This window comes from Paroedura picta, chromosome 4 (assembly GCF_049243985.1).
Source record: "Paroedura picta isolate Pp20150507F chromosome 4, Ppicta_v3.0, whole genome shotgun sequence".
NCBI lineage: Eukaryota > Metazoa > Chordata > Lepidosauria > Squamata > Gekkonidae > Paroedura > Paroedura picta.
In genome coordinates, this window is record NC_135372.1 from 40,362,209 (window position 1) to 40,385,232 (window position 23,024).

Consider the following 23,024-nt stretch of genomic DNA (forward strand, 5'->3'; position numbering starts at 1 on the left):
TCCCTGTGTTAAGGAACGTGGCACACAGGAGGGCTTCCACTGTACATCCCCTTCCATCCGAACACCAGTTCCTTCCTTCCTTCCTTCCTTCCTTCCTTCCTTCCTTCCTTCCTTCCTTCCTTCCTTCCTTCCTTCCTTCCTTCCTTCCTTCCTTCCTTCCTTCCTTCCTTCCTTCGCCACCTCTCCCTCCATCTTGCCTTTCCATATCCTCCCCCTGTTCCTTGTACGTGCTTCTGATAAATTCGCATTGGTTTGGCCTAAAGTCTAGGGTACATACCTGTGGCCGCCACTTCTAAGCCGATGGTCCCGTCCTAATTTCCCCACTCCACAGGCACACGTCTTCTGCTCTGCCTCTTTCGCATTCCATTCCACTGAGCTTGTTCTTCTCCCGGTTCCAAGAGCGGCTTGCTGGCCACTGTTAGTAGCTTCCGCACAGTCCCCAAACCTCCGCAACACCCTGGTCTCCCACCCCCTGGCCATTTCTTCTCTAGCCCCCACTGCCTGCAGGGGGACTATTGGTCTGACCCTTGGGCTCTTGTATTTTTCTGCCCTCTTCTTTCTCTCTAAGCAGTCTCCTTTTCAACTCAGGAGATGTTGGTCTTTTCTAAGAGCAATTTGCGAAAATGAAGGTAAGAATGTTTAGAGTATTTCCCCTTATGAGGCTGCGGTGCAAGAGCGACCCTGACAAGTAGCAATTAACCATTGTGCAAATCGACCCAGTCAGCGTTCTGATTCCGATTGCAGTTGTCTAGCTTATTTCTTTATTTATGAAGAAGAAGAAGAGTTGGTTCTTATGTGCCGCTTTTCTCTACCCGAAGGAGTCTCAAAGTGGCTTACATTTGCCTTCCCTTTCCTCTCCCCACAACAGACACCCTGTGAGGGAGGGGAGGCTGAGGGAGCCCTGATATTACTGCTCGGTCAGAGCAGCTTTATCAGCGCCGTGGCGAGGCCAAGGTCACCCAGCTGGCTGCATGTGGGGGAGGAGCGGGGAATCAAACCCAGCTCACCAGATTAGAAGTCTGCAATCCTAACCCTTCCACCAAGCCGGCTCTTATGCAGCTTTACTATTGTAATTATCATAAGTGCAGTATTTATTTATTTACCTATCTCGTAGCATGTGTGCAGTGTGGCCAGGAGATCCTGAGTTTGTCTGGCAGCCAGGCAAGAGACCTTTGGGGCTGGTTTGCCATCGTCTGTCCCCACAGCACAGCCTTGGTTTAACATGGAGGTCACCCTTCCAGGTGCTAGCCAGGGCTGACCCTGCTTAGCTTGCCTGGGCTAGGAGGGCTAGGCCTGTGCAGGAGTTGGCGTGGTGCAGTGGATGGCATGGGATCCTGGGAGGCCTGAGTTTCAGTCCTTGGGCCTGTCTCCTCCTCTCACCATAACTTGCGTTCCAGGATTGTTGCAGCGAGGAAATGAAGCCGTGTTCTAATTTGTTCCTGGAGAGAGAGAAATGGGGTATATATAAATACATGGAATGCCAAGTACATTTCCATCCATAACACCGAAAATCATTAAAAATCTTTTAAAAAGCAAATAAGCTCAGCCTTCTCCCAAATCACCTCTCATGGGGCCGTTTCCGAAGAGTGCAGCTTGTGCCTGTGATTTCCGGGAAAACGGTACACACAGAACGGAATGCACATGGCTGGCCTGAATGAAAATCTCTTGCGCACGCAGAAGAGAAAATTGGAAAAGCAATCGCTCACCCTTAGCTCTAGGGGAGTCCGAGGTTTATTGTAGTGCTACCGGAAGGATTGTTGTGCATGTTGCGGGGGAGGGGAGGACCCGGCTCCCTGAAAAAATGTCTTCACCCAAGCAGTGAAGGATATATTATTGATCTACATCAGGGCACAAAGGACAGGTCATTTCCTTCAAGAAGGATCCCGTCTTAAGTTTTCCTAGCCGGAGAGGAATTGGGAAGGAGCAGAGATAACAAGGGATGTGATCTCAGATGGTTGGCATTTTCCTGCAGTGGGGTGACAGGCATGGCCCTCAAGTCACCACTAAACCCTCCACTGTGGGAAAGAACAAAACATCCCTTCCGCTTAGAAGGCCCCCAGAAGCTACAGTCGGTCCGGCCAGGGCGTTCTATCTCTCCCTCTGCCCCTAAACCCATTTGCCTCACCCGCCCCTCCTGCTGCAGGCACAACATTCCCGGTTGTTTTAGCAGGTTAATATGCATGTTTTGAGTTTGGATGGCATGGATTACTGGGCAGAGTTTGGGCTTCAGTACCTGCCTCCCTCTATCCAGAAACTGTTTATTTACTAGGTTTATATGCCATTTTCCCCTCCGTGGTTTTCTGTAGAACAAGTATTATTTAGCCTTTGCCATGTGTAGTGCAGCCAGGCGACCAGAGGATTGGCTGGCAGCCAGGCAAGGGATGTTTGGAGGTGGTTTGCCATTGCCCGCCTCTGCGTCATGATCCCAGGTGTTCCTTAGAGCAGTGGTTCCCAACCGGGCCGCGGCTCCCTCTCCCCGCCCCCTCCCTGCAAAAGCGGCCGATTAGCTTGTGGCCCAGCAAGCTTCTTTTTGTGGGGCGGGGGAGAGGGAAGCAGGGCCGCGCATGCGTGTTTGCGGCCACGCATGGCACAAACACGCATGCGCGGCATGTGTGGCCGGGCAATCGCCCTTCCCGCCGCCGCCGGTCCGCAGCCTTAAAAAGGTTGTGGACCACTGCCTTAGAGGTCTCCCATCCAAATACTAGGCTGGGACCACCCTGCTTCGCTTTGAAGATCTGACGGGATCAGGCTAACCAGGCCAGGGTAGTAAATCAACTGCACAGAAACCTGGCATATTGAAAACGCTGGGGGCTTGTTCCCCATGTAAACTTTTTTTTTTTTTTGCAGTGTTAATCCTCAGTTTTTATGCTCAGGCTCTAGGTATTTGCAGCCCAGCCCCTTGTTGGAGAGAGGGGGGATGGCTGCATTTCCTTCCTCTTTCATGAATGATTCCCTTGGGCAGGCGGGGCAGGGGGGAAGCGGTGTTGACATGGCTATAGATGTCCAGGCTTCTGACAGTCCCCCCGTAACGGCATCTCTCTTAGCTCCCATCTCCTCTGTGCATTCTTGCTCCCAGGTATAAGCGCTCGGTCTCGGAGAACAAAGCGTTGATGGTGGTAACAGAGGAACCGATAATATACATTGCTCCTCCAGCCTGCCAGCCGTCAATCAACCGCACAGAGTCCCTCAGGTAAGCAGCTTGTTGGGGGGGAGTGACTGGCCCAGGTCGCCAGGCAGAAGCTTCCTAAGGTGCTCATGCCCAAGAGCCTTTCCTTTCTTACTTGGGCTTGGTTCCTTTGAGAGCATAAGCAGGTTCTTAGCTGGTCGTTCCACTGACCGTTCTCCAGCTCCCAGTGTCTTAGAGTGTTTAGCATTCAGGATGTTATCATACTTTAAAAAGTCTTTTCCTCCCCACCTGCTGAGTTCTGAATGGCCAGTTATGTCTCCGAATGAAGTGGACCGAGGAAGAGCTCTAGGGGGCCCTTGGCCTTAAACAGGGATTCCTGAGGGCCTGGTCCTAGCATCGGAATGTCTGCATCAGGGGGCCGGTTTGGTTACTGAAGAAGGCAGAGGTTGAAGGGGAGCTACAAGCATCGCTTATTGATAGGCAGGGGATATTTCCATGCACTCACGGAAGGGTGGTGATGAATGAAGCCACCTATGCTGAAAGAAGGAACAACTGGTCCTGAAGCATCTTGCAGTTGTCATTCCCTTCCTCTCCCCACAACAGTTGGGTGGGGCTGAGAAAACTCTTAAGAGAACTGCTTTGAGAGAACTGTGACTAGCCTGTGGTGACCCGACTGGCTGCAGGTGGAGGAGGAGTAGGGAATCAAACCCGTCTCTCCAGACACTACGCCACAGTTAACACCAGCCATAATCATGTTGTAATATGTGAAGATGAATTTTCACATTTTTTTTTTAATTGGGGCCAGACAGCTGGTTTTTAAAAAAATCCCAAGAGTTCTGACAGCCAGCTTTGGCATGTGATGGCAGGATTGCCGGGAGGAGGAGGGATCACGGCTCAGTGGTGAAGCATCTGCTTGACCTGCGGAAGGTCCCAGATTCAATCCCCAGCATCTTCAGTCAAAAGGACATGACCTGAGACCCTGGGGAGATGCTTCCAGTCCAAGCAGATACTACTGACCTTGGTAGACTGAGGGCAAGACTCAATGAAAGGCAGCTTCCCTTGGTGTGTGTGAAATCCGTCCTGAGACACTACCCTCTGGATCGCACTGGGGATCTGGTCTGAAAATGTCCATCCGGAATTTTGTAGTCTCCCATTGCACGTGTGTGGCCCTCATAGGGAAAAGGCTGTTTGAATCTCACCCTCTGTCGAGTATATGAAGCTTACTTCTAGAGTTTGTGTTTGCAGGTTAAGTCATGAGCTACGAGGCTGGGTTCACAGGCACGAAGCGGAAAGGACGCGGTCAAGGAGGGGGTCCAACAGCCAGCAGCAGAAAGCTCCAGCCATTCCAGTAGGTTCATGGTTTCTGATTCCATCTGAGAGAAGGTGGGCAAGGTCCATGTAGTGCTGACTCCTGATTCTTGCTGTCAGGGACTAAGCTGAAGATCCAGAAGTGAAGCTCCGTGGGAACTGACTTAGGTCTTCCCCTGCCGGCCCTGGTGCTAGCCTGGTGGCGTACCAAACAACGCCCTGTATTTGGGAGACTGAGGCCCAGTTTGTACATAGTGGTGTGGGGTTTTTCTCGCCTCTGGCAGAAGCCCACATCGTGCTGTACTTCTCTGAAATTCTGCATCACGTTTGGAGGCGTGGATCTTGTCGTTACTCCTCTTCCTTCACTAGTGCTGTAGTTGGAATTTTGTTAGAGAGGAAAACAGAACAGAATACAGGGCGATCACCAAACAATGGACAGTTTGAATGCCTCAGGGGATAACTTCAGGAATGTTGACTCACCACAACGAGATCAGGTTAAATTCAGCGATGACTCAGTTCCCTATGTGTGATATTTCTGTCTCTTCTCTTTTTTAAAAAAGAACTCCTCAGGACAAAACGCAAACTCTGAACTGATGGCTATTCCCTACACAGACACCAGTGTTGGGTAAGTGAAGACAGAATCTTATCAGCAAGCTGTCTCTTTAGATCCATTTCAAACAGTGTGGAGAAGGAAATCCCTAATCCCTCTGATCCTAGCCCTGCTTTTATGCTCTAAATCAGGGGTAGTCAACCTGTGGTCCTCCAGATGTTCATGGACTACAATTCTCATGAGCAAACGCTGGGAGGGGCTCATGGGAATTGCAGTCCATGAACATCTGGAGGACCACAGGTTGACTACCCCTGCTCTAAATCACTCCTCAAAAAGGCATTTCAATCCTGTCGGTGCCCTTCTGTTTCTCCCCAGAGGTGGACTGGCCATACAGACTCTCCTCTGTTGTTCTGTAAGATTATTAAAGCCTCAGTGGATCAAACCATTTGCCCTGTGCAGCTCTGCAGCCTTTTTCTAGGCCAACCCAGGTGCTACTCTGAAACGCAGGCTAAAGCCCTCCCTGATAGCTTGCCTTCTCCGTGATGAATATTCAGAACGACACTTGAACGTTTGGGGTTCTACTTAGTGAACCTGGGTAATGGCTGTGATAGGTTTCTCTTCTCTCAATTTGTTCTGGTGCTTTATTTTTTTTTAAACCCATGCAATCTAGTGACTTTCTTTATAGCCTTGTGATGCTAAGTCCTATGTTAGAGTAGTTCGGCACTGGAATCAGCTGCCTAAGGAGGTGGTGAGCTCCCCCGCAGTGGTGGTCTTTAAGCAGTGGCAAGACAGAGACTTATCCTGGATGCTTTAGGCTGGTCGTGCATTGATCAGGGGTTTGGACTAGATGGCCTGTGTGGTCCCTTCTATGATTATATTAAAAGGGGCTTGTGTGAAACAGATCTTTCCTTTTGTTCATCTTGAAGCTATAATCAGTCGATTCCATTGGGTGACCCTGAGTTCTGGTATAGCAAAGGGATGGGGGAGTGGGGAAGCCTGTCTGTTATTTTCAGATTTCTATCAGATTCCACCCTGTCCCCTTTCCCTAGTCATCTTTCTTCTGAATTAAAAGGCCTCCTGTGCTTGAGCTGCTTTGGTTAAGGGAACAGCGTACCCAACTCCTCAATCATTTTGCTTACCCTTCCCTTCATCTTTTGGTCAGTGTCATGATTCTCTTTTTTTAAGATTGAGTGGCCAGAAAGGTCGGTCACAGCCAGGCTATCTGTGACATTAAGAGATTTTGCCCTAATTCTACATTGAACCTCGTTTATGTATTCACTATATGGACAGTTCGTCTTTCTCATTGAGATTTAAAGCAGATTACAAGTGTAAATTTCTACAAAGCCTATGAAAAGGCATCATTCGAATCATTTGAATACATACGACATGGGAAGGAACATACCTTCATGCCCATGTTCCTTTGGGGCCCTTGGGACCTTAGAATATTCTGTGGCAGTACCAAGCCGCCACCTGGAATTCCTGCCCCTTTCTATACTCCTGTCAACAACGACTATTTATTGTTATGTTGCTTATTCATCCAATTTGGAGTTCTTCAGACCTCTGCTTAGGTTTTCACACTAGAATAGTTCGGTGCCCCTCTGTCAATTGGTTACTTCCCAGCCAACAGAAAATCATTTACGATTGCACTGGCCTCAGTTTCTTAGGTTTGGTGTCTGTTCTTATCAGCTCCCCTGTTGCCTTCCAATATATTTCAGTAAGAACTCCGGGAATGAGCTGCAAGTTTATTACACCTCCCCAAGGAATTACCAAGACTTCTTCGATGCCATTCACAGGAGGGGAGATACATTTTATGTAGTATCATTCCGTCGGGTAAGTACATTTCCGCTTTGCCCATTTGAACTGTCAAGCTCTCAGTTTATGTAAGCGCATTGTACATCACGCCAACTTATGGTGGCTTCCTGTCTTGGAGACTGCTTGTTGATGGTGCTCAGTGGCCACCTAGCCCCTTCACAGAAGCTTGAATTCCTAGACATTCTTGGGGGGACGAGGACCAGGGGACCCAAGACAGTTTTATTTGGGTATAATTATGTCCCGAGGGTCACGTGCACTGGGCAAGAGGGAACAGAGATGATCTTTCTCCCTACCCCAATGAGTCCGTTCACCGTTTGTACACATGTTAAGGAGTTCTGAGAGGATAAATTCATTCCAGGCTTTGGAATGGCTACTTTTTCCACGCTTACTAATATAGTAATAAATCTATAGAACAATTGGAAGGAAGCCTGTGGTTTTTTTCCCTTGTTAGTTTCTCATGCAGAGAATCGTGAAACCACCTGTGCACTTTTTTCTACTAGCTGGAAGCTGCCAAAGAACCAAACGGCTCATCCTGAGGGCCGTTGAATAATTGAACGGGGACAACGGAGTGAACACCGCTTTGTGCTGCTGTTGATATTCTCAAAAGTGTGTTTGCGCTTCTGTTTGTTTGTGAGCCGTTCATTCAACAAGCGAGACTAATGGTCAGTAGTTGAGCAGGGAATCAAATGAGAATTGGCTCATCTTGCTCCTGACCGATGAGTTCCCCCGGTCTGAGACACCTAATTTTCGGCTGGGCTGAAAACTGCAGCGCCACCAGACATCTGTTCTGCTGGTTTTTATTTAATCGTTTTGTGTGTGTAGTGTAGCCAGGAGATCCGGGGAGTGGCTGGCAGCCAGGCAAGGGATGTTTGGAGGTGGTTTGGCTTATCCTGCCACCGTGTCATGACCCCAGTGTGCCTTGGAGGAACTCCCACCCAAATCCTTGGGGGCCTCCCCTCCAAAGACTAGTCAGGGTCGGTCTTGCTTAGTTACCAAGATCTGATGGGCTTGGGCTTGCCTGGGCTATCCTGTTTATGGTGTAGTGGTGATGCTACAGCTCAGCAGAGGTTGAGCCACGGGGTAAGGGAGAGGCTTCAGGGCCCTGCACCAGGCAGGGAGTCCCTTGATGACACTCACTGGTACCTTCCTTGACAGTTTTGTAAACAAGGATAGAGTTGGACCAACGTTTGCATCAAGGGACAGAGAATGGATTACCCCTGGATGCAGACCCCCCTCGCCTCCCCCTTGCTCAAGAGCGGACCTTGCTTCATTTTGGCTCCTGTTGCTTTTCAGCTTTGCAGCAGCTGCTAAATCCCTTTCAGGGACCATTTGGCTTCATTAGACCCACCTGACCACCATCCCACCATCCTGGCCATTTCTCTTCCTCTGACATATTTTCCTCCAACCCCGCAAACGCTCTCAGCAGTCTCTCTCTCTTGCTTCAAACAGCCTGCAGCTTGCACTGTGTGATTATCCCACTACGTGTCAGCAGGTGGAGTGGTTGCTTGACTTTTTTTTAACTTCAAGGCAGTGTCCGTCCCCCCCCCCCTTACCCCACCACAATTTTCTACCTTAGAGGAAGCCTTTCTACCTCCATAGGCCTTCCAAAGAACCCGGAAAATTGGATAGTATTTTAACATTCTCGCATAGGGCCCTGTCCAGGTAGTCGCTGCCAACCGACGAGCTCTGGGAATGCACTCAAAAAGGCCTCTGGTAAGGGCTTGACTGTGAGGGAAGTTCAGTCCTGGTCAGCAAAGTCTTTTAGAGCAACTCATCTTGTACTATGGACAGCACCATCATAAACGGTTCGTTGATGTCAATGGACGTGGAAAGGTATAACCCTTCTTAGGATGGCAGCATGAACTTCTCAGCCAGTGATGTTTTCACGGTGGAAAACACAAATTGCTTGAGTACAGCCGACATGTTTTTCATGTGCTTTTAAAGACAGCAAGCATGGCTACTTATTCTGTACCATGTGGACCAAGCTCATATTCTAGTTATGGCTAATGGATTAAATGAGAAATATAGTCAAACCATAATTGTGGAACAGCTTCAGAGGATGGCTGGGCCAGTCTGTAGTAGAAGAGCTCGATCCTAGTCCAGGAATGCTTTAGAGACCCAACAAGATTTCCAGGGTGATGGCCAAACTGTGGCTCTCCAGATACTCATGGACCGCAATTCCCAAGAGCCCCTGCTAACCTCTGCTGGCAGGGGCTCTTGGGAATTGTAGTCCATGGACATATGGAGAGCCGCGGATTGGCCACCCCTGGTGTAAGCTTTCGAGAGTCAAAGAAAGATCCTTTCACCTGATCTAATAATGGGAGCTTGGGCTCTTAAAGCTTATCCCCCCCCCCAAAAAAAAAAAAGAAATCTTGTTGGTCTGCAAGGTGCTACTAATCTCAAATCTTGCCTGTCAGGAAACAGTATGGGCAAAACAAAGGTATGCGGCGTATGTGTGTAAGACAGAATGGGGGGGCTGTTTGCTCTGAGGTACCAAGACTGGTGGAAGGGGAAATAGTAGGTAATTCTGGGAACTCTCAGGAAAAAAATCCCCCCTCACTGCAAAGTTTCTGATAAAAATAATCCAGACAAAAACTGTCGTCAGTTGTTGATCAAGATGGAAATATGCTCTTTATAGCTCGGCCAGAATATAATGACGTTTCCCCTCAGTTTTTGCAGATTGTGGCCTGGGTTTCCCAGTGCTGTCCAAAACACACAGAGTCATTAAATATGCAGGACTAGGGAATCCTTTGACTGCCTAAAACTTGAAAAAGCTTCACGCCTTGGAAAGACAGTCTTGTTTTTCGTGGGAGCCGGTTGCCTTTAATGCGCAGATTGCCTTTCATGCGTCTCTGGGAGCCTGGGTTCCTTCTCACTGAGGCAGTCGCGCTACTTCCGAACACAGTTATTGAACACGTGAATGCTGATCTGTGCAAAAATTCCCTCAGGGTCGAAAGCTACTGCGTGGGAGAGAAGGCAAACCTATCTGCCTTTGCCATGACATGGTGACTTTCTATGGGGAGGGTGTGTGTGTCTTTTCACAGAAAATTATTCAGTATGCAGGTTCCCATCTGCAGCAGTACACTATAGCCGGGGTAGTCAACCTGTGGTCCTCCAGATGTCCATGGACTACAATTCCCATGAGCCCCTGCCAGCAAATGCTCGGTCTTTGTGGGCCCAACGAATCAGAGGTGGGCTCAACTGATCCACTGACATTCCCCACAGCCAGATTGCACCTCTGAAGAACTAATTACCCAAGTGACTACAGGGTCCTGATTCACATTGAGACCACAGTGCGTGGAAGGAGAGTCCGTCCCCCCCACGTTCCATTTTCCCAACCCAAAATGGGCCTGCGGAGGTGTTATTTGTCCCTTGTGGTGTGTACTTGGGAGTATTCAGTACACTTGCAACCCGCTCTGAGTGGGACAAACACACATCCCCTCCCGTAACCATTTGGAGTCAGAAAAATGGCCGGGCCTGTCCTCATTAAAACAAAACAACAACATCTGTCTCTATTTCACAGGTAAGAGCAGCAATTACATTGGGGAATCTGCCTCCGAATGGTGGCCAGAGGTCCTTCATTCCTTCTTAGGTTCTACCTATCTCTGACAGTGAGCCTTTCCCAGTCAGAAGCAGCATTAAACGGCACTAAATGGATTTGTGTGGCAATGCTTAGTTAACATCCCATCGGGGCTCCTTATCTGTCAGTATGGTGCGCATATGCTTGGACACAGCTAAGCATTCCGTGCGACATCCAAAGATCTCACGGAAGGGTTAGGAAACTGTTTTTTCTTACGGGCAGCAAATCTTCTACTGGGCTTTGATTTAAAAATCTGGAAGGGTTGCTGTGGGCCAGATACAGCCCATGGGTGGCCCCATGGCCACCCCTGCTCTGGCAATCGAGACCACATGAGTCCAGCTTCCGAAGAGATGGAAGATAGGAGGGATCTCTGTTTCTAGATGCCCTCCAGAGACAAACACATGTAAATGTGATGGCGGAACTTGCACATCATTAAGCAGCTGTGCGTGTCTTCCAACGCCAGTAACTTTCTGGATTTAAAGAGGGTTATTTGCATCATGTCTTCCCAGGTCCCAACACGGAACACCCTCAAAACCATCCTCCTCTAGTTTCCGTGCCTTCCTTCACCCTAGCAGTGCGTGCTGTGAAAATGTATCCGTGCGTTCCTTGGGAGAGTTATGAATTGCTCTTCCGCGGCCATGTTTATGGCCTAGTTTATAGCGGCACCCTTGAATCGGCAACTGGCTTAGAGGTGCCCAGCATACTGAATCAGAATACCCAGCTTGGTGTAGTGGTTAGGAGTGTAGACTTCTAATCTGGCGAGCCGGGTTTGATTCCGCAATTCCCCATATGCAACCAGCTGGTGGGTGACCTTGGTGACCTCATCACGGCACTGATAGGGCTGTTCCGACTGAGTGGTAATATCAGAGCTCTCTCAGCCTCACCCACCTCGCAGGGTGTCTGTTGTGGGGAGAGGAAAGGGAAGGTGAATGTAAGCCGTTTTGAGACTCCTTGGGGTAGAGAAAAACGGCATGTAAGAACCAACACTTCTTCCTCATCAGTAATATCTGGGCTCTCTCAGCCTCACTTCCCTCACAGGGTGTCTGTTGTGGGGAGAGGAAAGGGAAGGCAACTGTCAGCCCCTTTGAGACTCCTTCAGGGAGAGAAAAGCGGCTCTTCTTCCTCTTCTTCTTCTACGTGTGCCAGGCTCCCTGTGGAAAATGGGCATGTCTCAAGTCTTTCATCTCCATAGCGGTTGGATCTTGCAAACAAAACTTTCCCGCCTCCTTCTTCCCGTTGGTCCTCGACAGGCCATTAGTCCATCAACCCTCAATAATCTGGGAAATAGCCTTTGCCCGTGAGCTCTAGTCTTAATGCTGCGTGTGTAAGAAAAGATCTGTGTCCGGGTCCTTCAACTTTTGAAGCGTGAAGCAAAACCCGCTTACTAAGTTGGCCCCTCAGTTGTCTGACTCTTCCGACTGATATTGTCCCCTCACAGCGTCCGGTCACTGGTAGGGCTACCATCCTGTGGTTGTCCATTTGGGCATAAGTCCCTCTTAACTCAGTGGGCCTTCTTTCTCAGAGAATATGAAGAAGAAGAAGAAGAAGAGGATAGGATCAGACTATGCGGCTGGCACTGGATTTAGCGGATGATTTCCTCCGAAGGATTCCATAGTGTCTTGCCACATCTTACCTGGTCCAACTCACTGGAGTGCAACTTTGGTCTCACTCCAAAATGTTTCTTAGTTTCTTCCAAAATTTAAACAGTAAGGTTTGGCTCTAGACGTGTGTGTGTGTGTATTTTTAACTAGCCTTAGACAATGGCAGCCTTGAGTGCTCTGGCAAAAGAGGATCTTTGTTGGATAATGGCACAGGAACATTATCTCATACGCCCCAGGATCTCGTTTCCGAAAACAGTTGTCACCCAGCGGGGCCAAGCAAGAATGCAATCTCCCCGTCCAGCCTCCTTTTTTGTTGGGCTGCCCATTTTGTGAATAAAAAGCAGAAGGCCGTCGATGCATCTTTTTTTTTTTACATTGGTTCCCGTAAGCCCAAGCTGGTGAAGTCATTTCTACACCCTTTGTTGACAAGAATCGCCTTCTCCCCCGACTGTCCAAGAAGCGGGATACACAGACCCACAGACACCGGAGATGGCAGGACATGGGATAGTCCTGTTCCGTTAGAAGTATTCTGGGTAGATCTTCTCTCTAGCCCGATGCATGGAAATGCAAGTGAAAACGAGCAGGCCATATTGCATTGCATTGGAAAGAAGCACCCCGGCTCCTGCCAATGAATGTGACCGGTTTAATTGACAAGCATGTCTCATGTTATTACAGCATTCCGCAGTTTGATTTTTCTTAAACGATCGAACAATGTGAAACAAAGTTCACTTTAATTTGAAACACATTAGACTGTCTGCAGCTGGGTCTTTTTTTTCTTTTGTAGACATAATGCTTGCTTTAGGGACCGCCACTGCTAAACTTCAGGCTGTCAGCCTCCCCTTTTGATATTATATTTCTAAAGTGTGAAGAACCCTTTTCACGGTTCCTGTGATTTTTTATATCCCGCCCTTCCCTAGCCGAATCAGGGCAGATAAGGTTTTAAAAAACAATCAGGACACAATCGACGTATGAAACTTTAATCAGTTATACATTTAGGTCTGAGTTTTAAAATTATCTCAAAAGCTGCTGCATGCAGGACCTGAGCTATATTGTTGAGCTCCCAGCGTTGTGTTTGAGCCGTAAGATTGCTCCAAGTTGGGACAATGGGGATTTAAAAGTAAGCATTAATGACCCTTCTGTGGTTGATGAACTACCTTCCCTTGGAGATTTGCCCAAATCCAAGCCTGCGTTTCTTCCAGAAGCATTGTAGACATCCAGGCCGAGGTCCAAATAACTGTGCAATTAGTTCCATATGACCACAGGAGTCTTGATCTTGTGTTGCCACAAGGCAGTTCACCTTTGAAATTTAGGAGAATTCCAGAGGCAGCCCGTTATTAGGGATGCGGCAGACTTCATGGTGAACAGGTTCGGCAGGTGAGCGTTCAGTGTCCGACAGCTCGAATGTCCTTGCCTCGGCACCATCTGACAAGAGCATCTGCCAAACAGCTTTGTGGCTGTGCAGTAGCTTGCAGACTGCTTTTGCGTGGGTATACTAGGTGAAATTGATTCCCCCCATGGATGGATCAGGTAATGGGGGGGGGGGGCGTTACTGTGGCTCTCATCTGGTACTATAGCTGTGGAAAAACATGCATGTGTAGAATCACTTCAGCGAGAACTGAGATGTGAACAAACACCAAACAGTAACGCATTTTTTGCGGGTAAAATTTCGATTTATAGCAGGGGTGGCCAAACTGGCTCTCCAGATGTCCATGGACCGCAATTCCCATAAGCCCCTGCCAGCACATGCATGTGTGGGAATTGTAGTCCATGGACATCTGGAGAGCCACAGTTTGGCCACCCCTGGTTTATAGTGGTTAGTGGATTAATTTGCTCATCATTTGTATGATTGGCTGCTGAGCAGCAAGGAGAGGCATGTGTATTGGGGGGCGGGGGGCGGAGAGAAACTAGGACTAGGTGAAATTGATTCCCTCCATTGATGGATCAAGTAATGGGGGGGTTACTGTGGCTCTCATCTGTTACTTTAGCTGTGGAAAAACATGCATGTGTAGAATCGCTTCAGCGAGAACTGAGATGTGAACAAACACCAAACAGTAACACATTATTTGTGGGTAAAATTTCGATTTATAGCAGGGGTGGCCAAACTGGCTCTCCAGAGGATGTCTAAAAACACACAGGCCTGAAGTGTAGCCCACTGCATGGACTGTATCGTTCGAACACATGAAAAGGAGCCCAATGGGCAGGTTTTACGCATTTGTGAGATCAGAACAGCCACCAGCACACAGACCGTGAGCTGAACTGCTGGGGAGGTTTTAGTATTCCTCATTGCCCAGGATTTCCTGCATGGCCCAGGTCAGCCAGGCCTCCCAAGATCCCGGGAGCAAAGCAGGGTCACCCGAATGATGAGCTGGACAGGAGCCCGCCAGGGAAGATCAGGTTTGCTCTGCCCCTGCTGTTTTGCCGCTTGCCTTGATAACCCCGCTGAGAGAGCGAGGGCGAGAACAAAACAATTAGGAACCCAAGCTGAAAACTTGTTAGCACTCTGCGTTTCCTTCTTGTTAGCTGCTTTCGTGATTTGTGTGGGGTGCATAATTTGACCTCCCACTCAAGCTTAGCTCGCTCATTCTTGGCCATCAGCACCAAAGGCGGCCATCTGCCGTTCTGGAATGGCCGGGGGGGGGGGGGGGATTAGTTGCAGAAATGTGGTTTCCAAGGCGAGTCTGTGTCTTGGAGACATATCTTTTTTTTTTAAGTGCAAAACCAGAGATTCCGTCTCCGCGAGGAGGAAGCGATTTCTCCGAGACCCACCCCTCCTTGCCAGCTTAGAGTCCATCCTTCCTGTAGGCGCCACGAATTTTCAACCCCCACATTTTTATTGTTGGAAAAGATATCATGCCCTGAAAATGCTTGTCTCAGCTCCTCTGGCTGCTTCTGTGTCGAATGGAGATGTTGTGAAAGCCAGAGTCTTGAAGGATTTTGGTAGCGAAGAGCTTTGAGAGGCTTTGGGGCTGGATGAATTCTACCAAATGTTACCCACCTTGGGTCCCATTCATTTGGGGGACATGCGTTGTGATTTAAAATAAATATTTGCAAGGTGTGTTTTCCCCACTGCATCTCCAGCCCTTTAGAAGCCTGTGTCTCGGTAGTCCCTGAAATCGACAACCCAAACAAGATGGAGTACCTGCGTTCAGGACAGCCATTCATATAATCGTTTGTCAAGGGTGTCTGTTGTGGGGAGAGGAAAGGGAAGGCGATTGTAAGCCACTTTGAGACTCCTTCAAGTGATAGAAAGCAGGGTAGGAAAAAAACGCTTCTTTTCTCTTCTCATAATGTCGTGGGTTCAATCCCCAGTTAAAAGGATTGTGTAGTTGGGTGATACGGAAGACTTCTGTCAAAGGTGTCTGTTGTGGGGAGAGGAAAGGGAAGGTGATTGTAGCCGCTTTGAGACTCCTTCGGGTGATAGAAATCAGGGTAGAAAAAAAACCAGCTTCTTTTCTCTTCTCATAATGTCCCGAGTTCAGTCTCCAGTTAAATGGATTGTGTAGTTAGGTGATGCGGAAGACTTCTGCCTGGGACTCCGGGAAACCTCTGTCCATCCGAGTAACCAATACAGAGCCTGATACGCCAACGGCCAGGTCCAATAGAAGGCAATCTCATGTACGAAACTGGCACCGTATCTTAAGGAGTCGCACATCGGCCTGGAATGAAAGAGAAAAGGGCTTTGGCTCGCCCAATAGTGTTGTTCTTTTTCTTCCCCCGCCCCATTTAGCTGGCTGGATCGTGCCGCTATCCTTAAATGACTTCCTGCTTTTGTCTACATAAAACCACAGTTGTACGTATGACCGTTTCCAGCTGCATTCTGTCCGGCTCCCTCGTGCACCGTCTCCAATATTGATCTCGCTAGAGAGTTTCATGGTGCAGGGGGCTAAGACCCTCTGCGGATTCCAGCCCAGCTTTCTTGGTGCTCGGTTTCTCTCGCCTAAAGCTGATGTTTCAGAGCGTAATTCCATACAGATGAAGCAACTCCCCGCCATTTGAAGCCATTTTTTCCTCCTGCCAAGTTTATAGTTACGCAACACATAATGTCCAGAGTGCCATAAAAGTCACGGCGTATTATAAGAGTCCAGGTGTGGCAGTTGCAAGAGAATGGATGCTGGCCTGTCACAGCACCCCCTGCTGGCTGTGCAGATTGCTGCAGCTTTTCAGAGGCACGTCATCCGTTTGGAAGATTCTGTTGTTGTGCTTTCAGTTGCACGGTCAAAGATGCTTTTTTGCTTAGTTTTCCAAGACTCCTGTCCTTGCTTGCTTGACTTCAATCCTCAGTCCAGCCAAGTTTTTTACCAATGAGAAACCCTTGAAACATTCTTCAGATTTCAAGAAGCCCCAGAAGTGGCGCGATCGTGCAGAATATGGTTGGGAAGCATAGCTGTGGACACCTGGAACCCCTCCCCTTCCCATCCCCTCCAGGCCCATCATCAGCCATTTTGGGAGGGATCTTGGATCATCTTGGCTATCTCCCAACTTCCTCTGCTTCCTGAAGCAGTGTCTTCTTGTCCTTTTGCTTCCCGTTCCCTCTTTTACGGACAAAAGGGACGGAAATGTGAGGCTCACCAACAGACCTGCGGTGATGCCGTTCTGCTGCCTGCTACCTCAGTTACACGCTCCTTCCCCTAGCAGTGCCATGAACTCCAGCCAATGAGAGTCAGGGTGAGGTGGGCTTCAAAGGAGCAGGCAACCGGGGTTGTGGGTGGCAGGAACCACGGGAGGGAACATAGCTGTGGACGTGACGACAGGTCTCTGGGTAACGGCCCCTTGTGCCCCTCAAACACAGCAGACCAGTCTGCAGAGATGCTGAACTGCTTCAGATGCAATGTGGCCGCCGCACCTACCAGCCTACGTTGACACTCAGTTCTTGAAACAGCCATGAAAGAGTGGCTGGGCCCCCTTGTTGATTTGAAGCAACCCTGAATTTGAAATATGCATTCGGATCATATGCCTTGTACATGAACAAACTCTTAGCGTTGAGTGAAAATGGCCCGGAGAGCTGTTTAATGAGCTGGGGGGCAGGGAGGAGAAGACTAGGCCGGTGGGATTTGGAGTATGGCTTGTAGCCCTGTCCTCCCAGACCACTGCACAGACGCTTGGCTTCCTCGGAACGTTGCCCAAACTCGCTGCCAAGATATATGCGGAGCCCCACCCAGCCCTGAACTGAAGTCATTGTGGAAGAGCTGGCACGGCCCTTCTCCTCTGTTCTGTAGGAGCGGCCCACTGTTGTGGCCCTCCCGTGGGCTTCTTTTTTTAAAGTCCCAGTTTCTGCCACGAGAGTTGATGGGGAAACAGCTTACGTTCCCCACTTCCCTTTTTGTTCACACTTTTAGAAAGCAAATATTTTTTTAACAAGCGTTACAAAACCTCTTTGGATTAATCAAGGCCCCCATCTTCCAAGCTGTTCCTGAAACTGAAAGACCATGGCCAAGTTCTCATAGTTACCATTCTTAGAGTTGTTTTGCACATGGGTTTCTTTGTTGGCAGGAGTTAGCTCCTTGTGGAAAGCCAGGTTCCTGTGGGTCTGTTTGTGCAGGCAGTTTCATATTTTGTCCCTCGTGAGAAAGCAGAAAGCTAGCAGCGCAAGGAACAAGCTTGGCAAGTGGGTTTATTCCTGGTGCTAGTTCTTTTTTTTTATCTTGCAGGGAGGGTTTTAAGTGAGGAGGAGTCTCTGGACTTTCTGGAACGATGCAGCCCGTTCTCCTTTCTCATTCGGCTGTTATCCTCAGACCGCAGCTGAGATTGGGATAGGAAGGTGATGATGCAACTCTGAGCTACAGCTTTTCCAACTGCAGGTGGAAGAAGGGACAGTGTTTTAGAAAGATGGTTTCCCCCAAGAGAAAAGCTCCCTACATGTTCCCTTTATATATCGGGCAGAGAGCACTGCTAAACCTTGCTCCCAGGTTTGCTCGTTTTATCACATGCAAAGAACTTTTAACACAGGAGCACATTCCAAAAGGCAAGCTCCCGTCTGCCATCTGTAATGGTGTAGTCCAGGAGTGGACAAACTGTGGCTGTCCAGATGTGCATGGACTACAATTCCAGGGGCTCAGTTTGGCCACCCCTGATCTAGACTCATCATGCACAGATTGGCTCGGCTGCAGAAACCTATGAGATCCCTTTGCCACTACAGGTCTGTGGCTGGTGTGGATAAGAGCATGGTCACAGCTCATCACAGTTCTCTTGGGGCTGTTCTCACAGAGCAGTTCTTTTGTAGCTCTCTCAGCTCCACCTAACACACAAGGAGGGCGTCTGTTGTGGGGAGAGGAAGGGAAAGATGCTTGTAAGCTGCCTTGGGGCACCTTTGGGGAGTGAAAGGCGGGGTATAAAAATTGCTTAGGGAGTCCTGAAGCTTCCTAGATAGAGTTTCCAGCAGGCCTAGAGAAAACTGTCCTGTCCCTCTTGCAGAGGCTTGCTTGGGTGATGTTTACTCGGAGGTTCTATTTTACTCCCGTGCCATAAAAAGCTTCAGATGCCTGTTAAAGGGGCAGAGTGTTTTTCTCCAGGCCTGTTGGCAACCCTACTCATGGAGCATCTGGCCTAGCACCCCCTTGCACCACCACCCCCAGGCAAAAAAATCGAGCGATGGAGCGTCCTACCAGCAGTTGCCCAACCTCTCTACCTTGAGCCCTGGAGCCCTTGGAAAAAGAACGGGGAGCGAAGGGAAAGCAAAATGCCCGTTTCTGTTACTGTACTTACTGTCTTTTCCGCTTTCTAAAAACAAAATATGGACTCAGACGTCTGATTGCATCAAAGGTTGGAGCGATTTTGAAATGGGGAGGCCAGAAGAGCCCACATCTCCAGGGGAGCTATCCGCCCCCCCCCCCCATTAATGCTCAATCCAGACGAAAGACCATACCTCGGGCCAGGGATTCGGAAGCTTGCCCGTAACGGCGTGCCGCATCGGAGGCATTGTTTCTCTCGCATTAAGCCACTGCCGAGGGCCAGTTCTGAGCGAGCGACTGATTGCTGGCATTTGGGTTGCGTCCATCGGCCCTTTTCCACCAAAGCCTCCTGTCGCTCTCATCCAGCCACGTTTGGCCCTTTGCCGCCGCAGCCTCCTGAGTTTTGATTCTGTCTCTCAGGTCTCTTGCTCAAGCAAAGAGAAGTCTTTTGGTAACTCAAGCAAAGTGAAGTCTTTTGGGCATCATGCCGTGGGGCTCCTTTGACGCTGCACGGGCCGTCCCAGATCCGTCGTTCTGCATCCAAGTCACTGAGACAGGATAGAAGTCGGAGGCCATAGAGAGAGGGGGTTACTGTCATTCGTGTACCAAATACATCCTCGGCTTGCCCCTGGGCAACCAAGACTTGTTATCACTGGGCTAAGGATCGCATCGCCAGAGCACCCGGCATGCAGATTCTCTGTTCTCCTGGCATCCTTTCCCCCGTGAATGTGCCGGAACACAGTCAGAGCTACCCTCACAACATTTTTACTGTTGAAAACCCCCTGAAACGTTCAGGCATTGAGAAACTCCAGAAGTGGCACAACTGTGCAGAATATGGTTGGGAAGCAGAGCTGGGCGCATGCCCGGCCAGGGCTCCTCCCCTCTCCACCCTTGCAGGCCCATCATTGGCCATTGGGGATGGGTGGGGCGGCATATCACCCAATAAATGCTCATATCACCCAATAAATGCTTAACAGATTTTTAAAATCTATAAACAATTGCTTAACTCCCACCCATTTGGGAAACCCTTCCCAAACCCTGTCCAGAATCTCCAGGGATTCACGAAACCCTGGTTGAGAAAGCTTGCTTTGGGGTATCTGTTGTAAAAAGATAGGATTGTGCATTTAGCCTGGTTTGCTAATGGATTCAGCCATTCCTGCAATATATATTAAGAAAGTGTTAATAGAGGGCAAACTTTCATTCACTCAGCTATTATGCTATTTGATTGTTCACTTGGAGCAGGGGTACTCAACCTGTGATCCTCCAGATGTCCATGGACTACAATTCCCATGAGCCCCTGCCAGCGTTGACTACCCCTGACTTGGAGGATGCGTAGAGGGGAAAGTTTTATCCACTTACTCTTAAGGAAAGTGCGTCTCCTTGAATGCTGTTGTTGGTAGGGTTGCTGCCTCTCAGTTTGACCTGTGGTTTCAGGGGTCCTCGCTCCTTCTCGGGGTCTCCAGGACACGTACAAGGGGCTAAAATGAGATAGGAGATGGGGGGAAGAGAGTATTTTTACACTTGCTTGGGGAGAACTTTTCTAGTTTGTTCCACCACCCAACCCAAGACACATGGGGCACATCCAAGTTCTGACCGGATGGGTGCCATCCTCTGTCCCCTGTGCGCGTGACCTTTCAGGGACCGCCCTGGAGCTCAGGGTTCGATCCTCTAGGAATCGAGTCATTCCGTTAGCAGGGCAGAGCCAGAACGGTCGTGCTGAAGCCATGCAACGCAACCGAGAGCTGCTGCAAACGTACGGGGCTAGCCGTTCCTTATAAAACCCTGCCTGGGACTGTCAGGAAGGGGCAATCTGAAACATTAGACCGTTTTATGAACTGTGGGATTGGACTGTTTCTGGTGGAGCGCTTAAAGAAAAAAAGCCCTTCTTGCTGTTTCTTCACTCTCGCAGGCGCGCAAAGGCTATAAAAATAGATCGGGTAGATTAGCCATAGAATTGGAACAGGATCAACTCCACGGAAAAGAGCCTCTGAAAAATAAATTAAGCAAATGGATTGTGCTTTTTGTTTTTGTTTTGGAGAAACCCAAAGCTTTTAATTGAAGCTCTGCTTTGCATGTGGGGTTTTTAAATGTGGTAGACCCATTTTTAGAGGGGTTTGATTGATTCTTTTTTTAAGTCTCCCCCTCCCCTCCCACCTCCGCCCAAAAATTAAGGCCCATGCCCCCTTTCAGTGGTAGCGTTAGTACAAAGATGCACCTCCCAGAAGAAGACTGAGATGTGGTAAAGGGTTGGTCTGCATACCAAGCCATGAGTTGCCTCCTTGTTCTTCCGGTTGGTGCTCCCCCCGCCCCAAATTCCTCTTGATTCATCAGCTGCTCAGAAGATGCCATTGTGAGATTCCCTTTGATGTCAAGTATATTTTGAAGGAGAGCAGGATTCGATCTCCACAGGGGCTTCATCCTTAGAGCTGGACTGGTTGTTGGCACTCCCTTTTGGGGAGAGAAATTTGCACCTGTGGCTGGATACACTTCATCTTGTACACTGTAGCAATTGCAGACAATGGGGAGCAGAGAACCATAATGCAGAAGTCCAGGGCTGGTTTATCTATGTAGTGTGTGCTGCGGGCCCCTCACTTCTGGGGGCCCCACATGGAACCTGGGGGCCCCTCACTTCTGGGGGCCCCACAGTGTCTTCCCCCCATGGAACAGCGCTGTGGCCTCTCTCCTCCCCCTTTCCCCTCTTTAAGGGCACTCAGAGAAGGGTCCCTCTGCCCTCAATCTGGCTGCTCCCACCACCATTGTACTCTGCTACAATGGGCCCCACAAATCTTTAAACTAGCTCTGGTGCAACGGGCCCCGCAAATCCTTAAACCACTCCCACATAAGTCTACTTCTGTTTTTTTCCCTACAACTTTTGATGTTTCCTATTTTCCAAAATACGCCATCAATTCTGAGTGTTAGCATCTTACTTTAATTTTTTAATCTTGCATCCTTTTGAATTTTGAAGGCTACTTGTTGTGGCTAACTTACTGGGGGGGGGGGTTGACATGAACATATATGGTCATATCACTTGCTAAATGTTTAATAGATTTAAATATATATTTGTTAAAAATCAATTAGCTCCCACTCATTAAGGAAACCCTTCCAGGGCCATCACGAAAGCCTGCTTTAGAGAAAAAGGAATGGAGAACATGAGACCATTTCTGTCTTTAGCCATGTGTGTTGGAGGAGGGGGATGGGGTGGGGAGAAGAGATCTGTAGCTTACATGCTTACAGTTAAGGTGATTTGGATATCCTGAGCCTTACATCTTTATTGAAAAAGAAATGAAAGATATGGGACTAGCCCAGGGGGCAGGGGTAGGCTCTTGTCTATCCATACATGGGAGGAAGGAGATAAAACTGGTTCACCAATATGGAAAAGGGAGGCGATTCCGATGTCTTAGATCCTACTTCAACCAGATAAATGCTCCCATAATTTCAGGTCAGGGACTGGTATCTAAGAAGCCACTATTTACTGTGGATACAGAGATTTATTTGAAGATGCATTTTGAGTATCCAGTATGCGAGTGGTGTAGTTTTTAGAGTGTTGGTCTAAGACAAGGGAGACCTTAGTTCAAATCTCCACTTAGTCACACACACTCAGCCTAAATTGTGAGGAAAAGAGCGAGGGGAAGGAAGTTATTTCCTTTCACGCGGAAATGAAATATTTACTCAAGTCAGCTCAGGGAAGGATCTTATGGCATCTTTCCTCTCAGAGTCCTCTCTCTCTTTGACCGAGGTTCAGATTATTACGAGTGAGGGAAAAGATATTGTTAAAACCACATGGTTAATTGCGGGTTCCATATGGTTTTTGGAAGTATAAATATTTTCATATTTAGATAATTAAATATAGATCACTAAGTGTGGGCCTGGACCAGGTTCAGCCTCGTGTCCGTCCCCCCCCCTCCCCCCGAACTGGGAAACTGAGAATTCTTCCCCCTGCTAAGATTATCTCTTCTGGAGCCATCCAGACAAAGTGCTTGAACAAAATGGAACCAGCTCCCTCCGTCTGAAGTCTTGTTCCCCCTCATATGGCGGCCATCCCACACATACATGAATAGTAAAGTTATACAACTGCTTCCTGTTACAAACTCATAAACAACGACATGTTCCCTGCAATTGTTCTTAAGCCGAAAACCAGAAGCAGACGTGTGATGGCTGTATTCCGGCCTACGTGAAGGTACCTCGGCGGCTTCTGTTCTCGGCACAGAGGTGCCTGATGTCAGACCAAAATCCCCTTTACACCCGCCCAGAGGTCTCGTTTCGCCAGCAGAGTGGCCTACCAAGGTTGTGTTTCAAATGGGAAGCCAACTCCCGATTTCCCTCATCTTTCTGCAGTAGTTTCTCTGCAGCTTCGGGGGGGGGGGGGGGTGCGATAACC

The 23,024-nt window shown here is 48.9% G+C and overlaps 1 protein-coding gene and 1 long non-coding RNA gene across 2 annotated transcripts in view; one reads left to right on the forward strand and one right to left on the reverse strand.

Annotated features, from left to right (window-relative positions):
* Positions 1–23,024, forward strand: part of ATF6 (activating transcription factor 6) — an 87,748-nt gene that overhangs the window by 26,374 nt on the left and 38,350 nt on the right. Inside the window, exons 11-14 of the mRNA XM_077332568.1 lie at positions 3,077–3,190; positions 4,373–4,475; positions 4,996–5,060; positions 6,701–6,815. Of these exons, the coding sequence (XP_077188683.1) occupies positions 3,077–3,190; positions 4,373–4,475; positions 4,996–5,060; positions 6,701–6,815 (397 nt within the window). The remainder of the gene's footprint in view (positions 1–3,076; positions 3,191–4,372; positions 4,476–4,995; positions 5,061–6,700; positions 6,816–23,024) is intronic.
* LOC143835233 (uncharacterized) lies at positions 1,307–20,124 on the reverse strand. The gene is made up of 3 exons (XR_013230045.1): positions 20,006–20,124; positions 18,841–19,194; positions 1,307–1,439 (listed from the first exon to the last, which is right to left on the reverse strand). It is a non-coding gene; the product is annotated as an uncharacterized LOC143835233 (long non-coding RNA).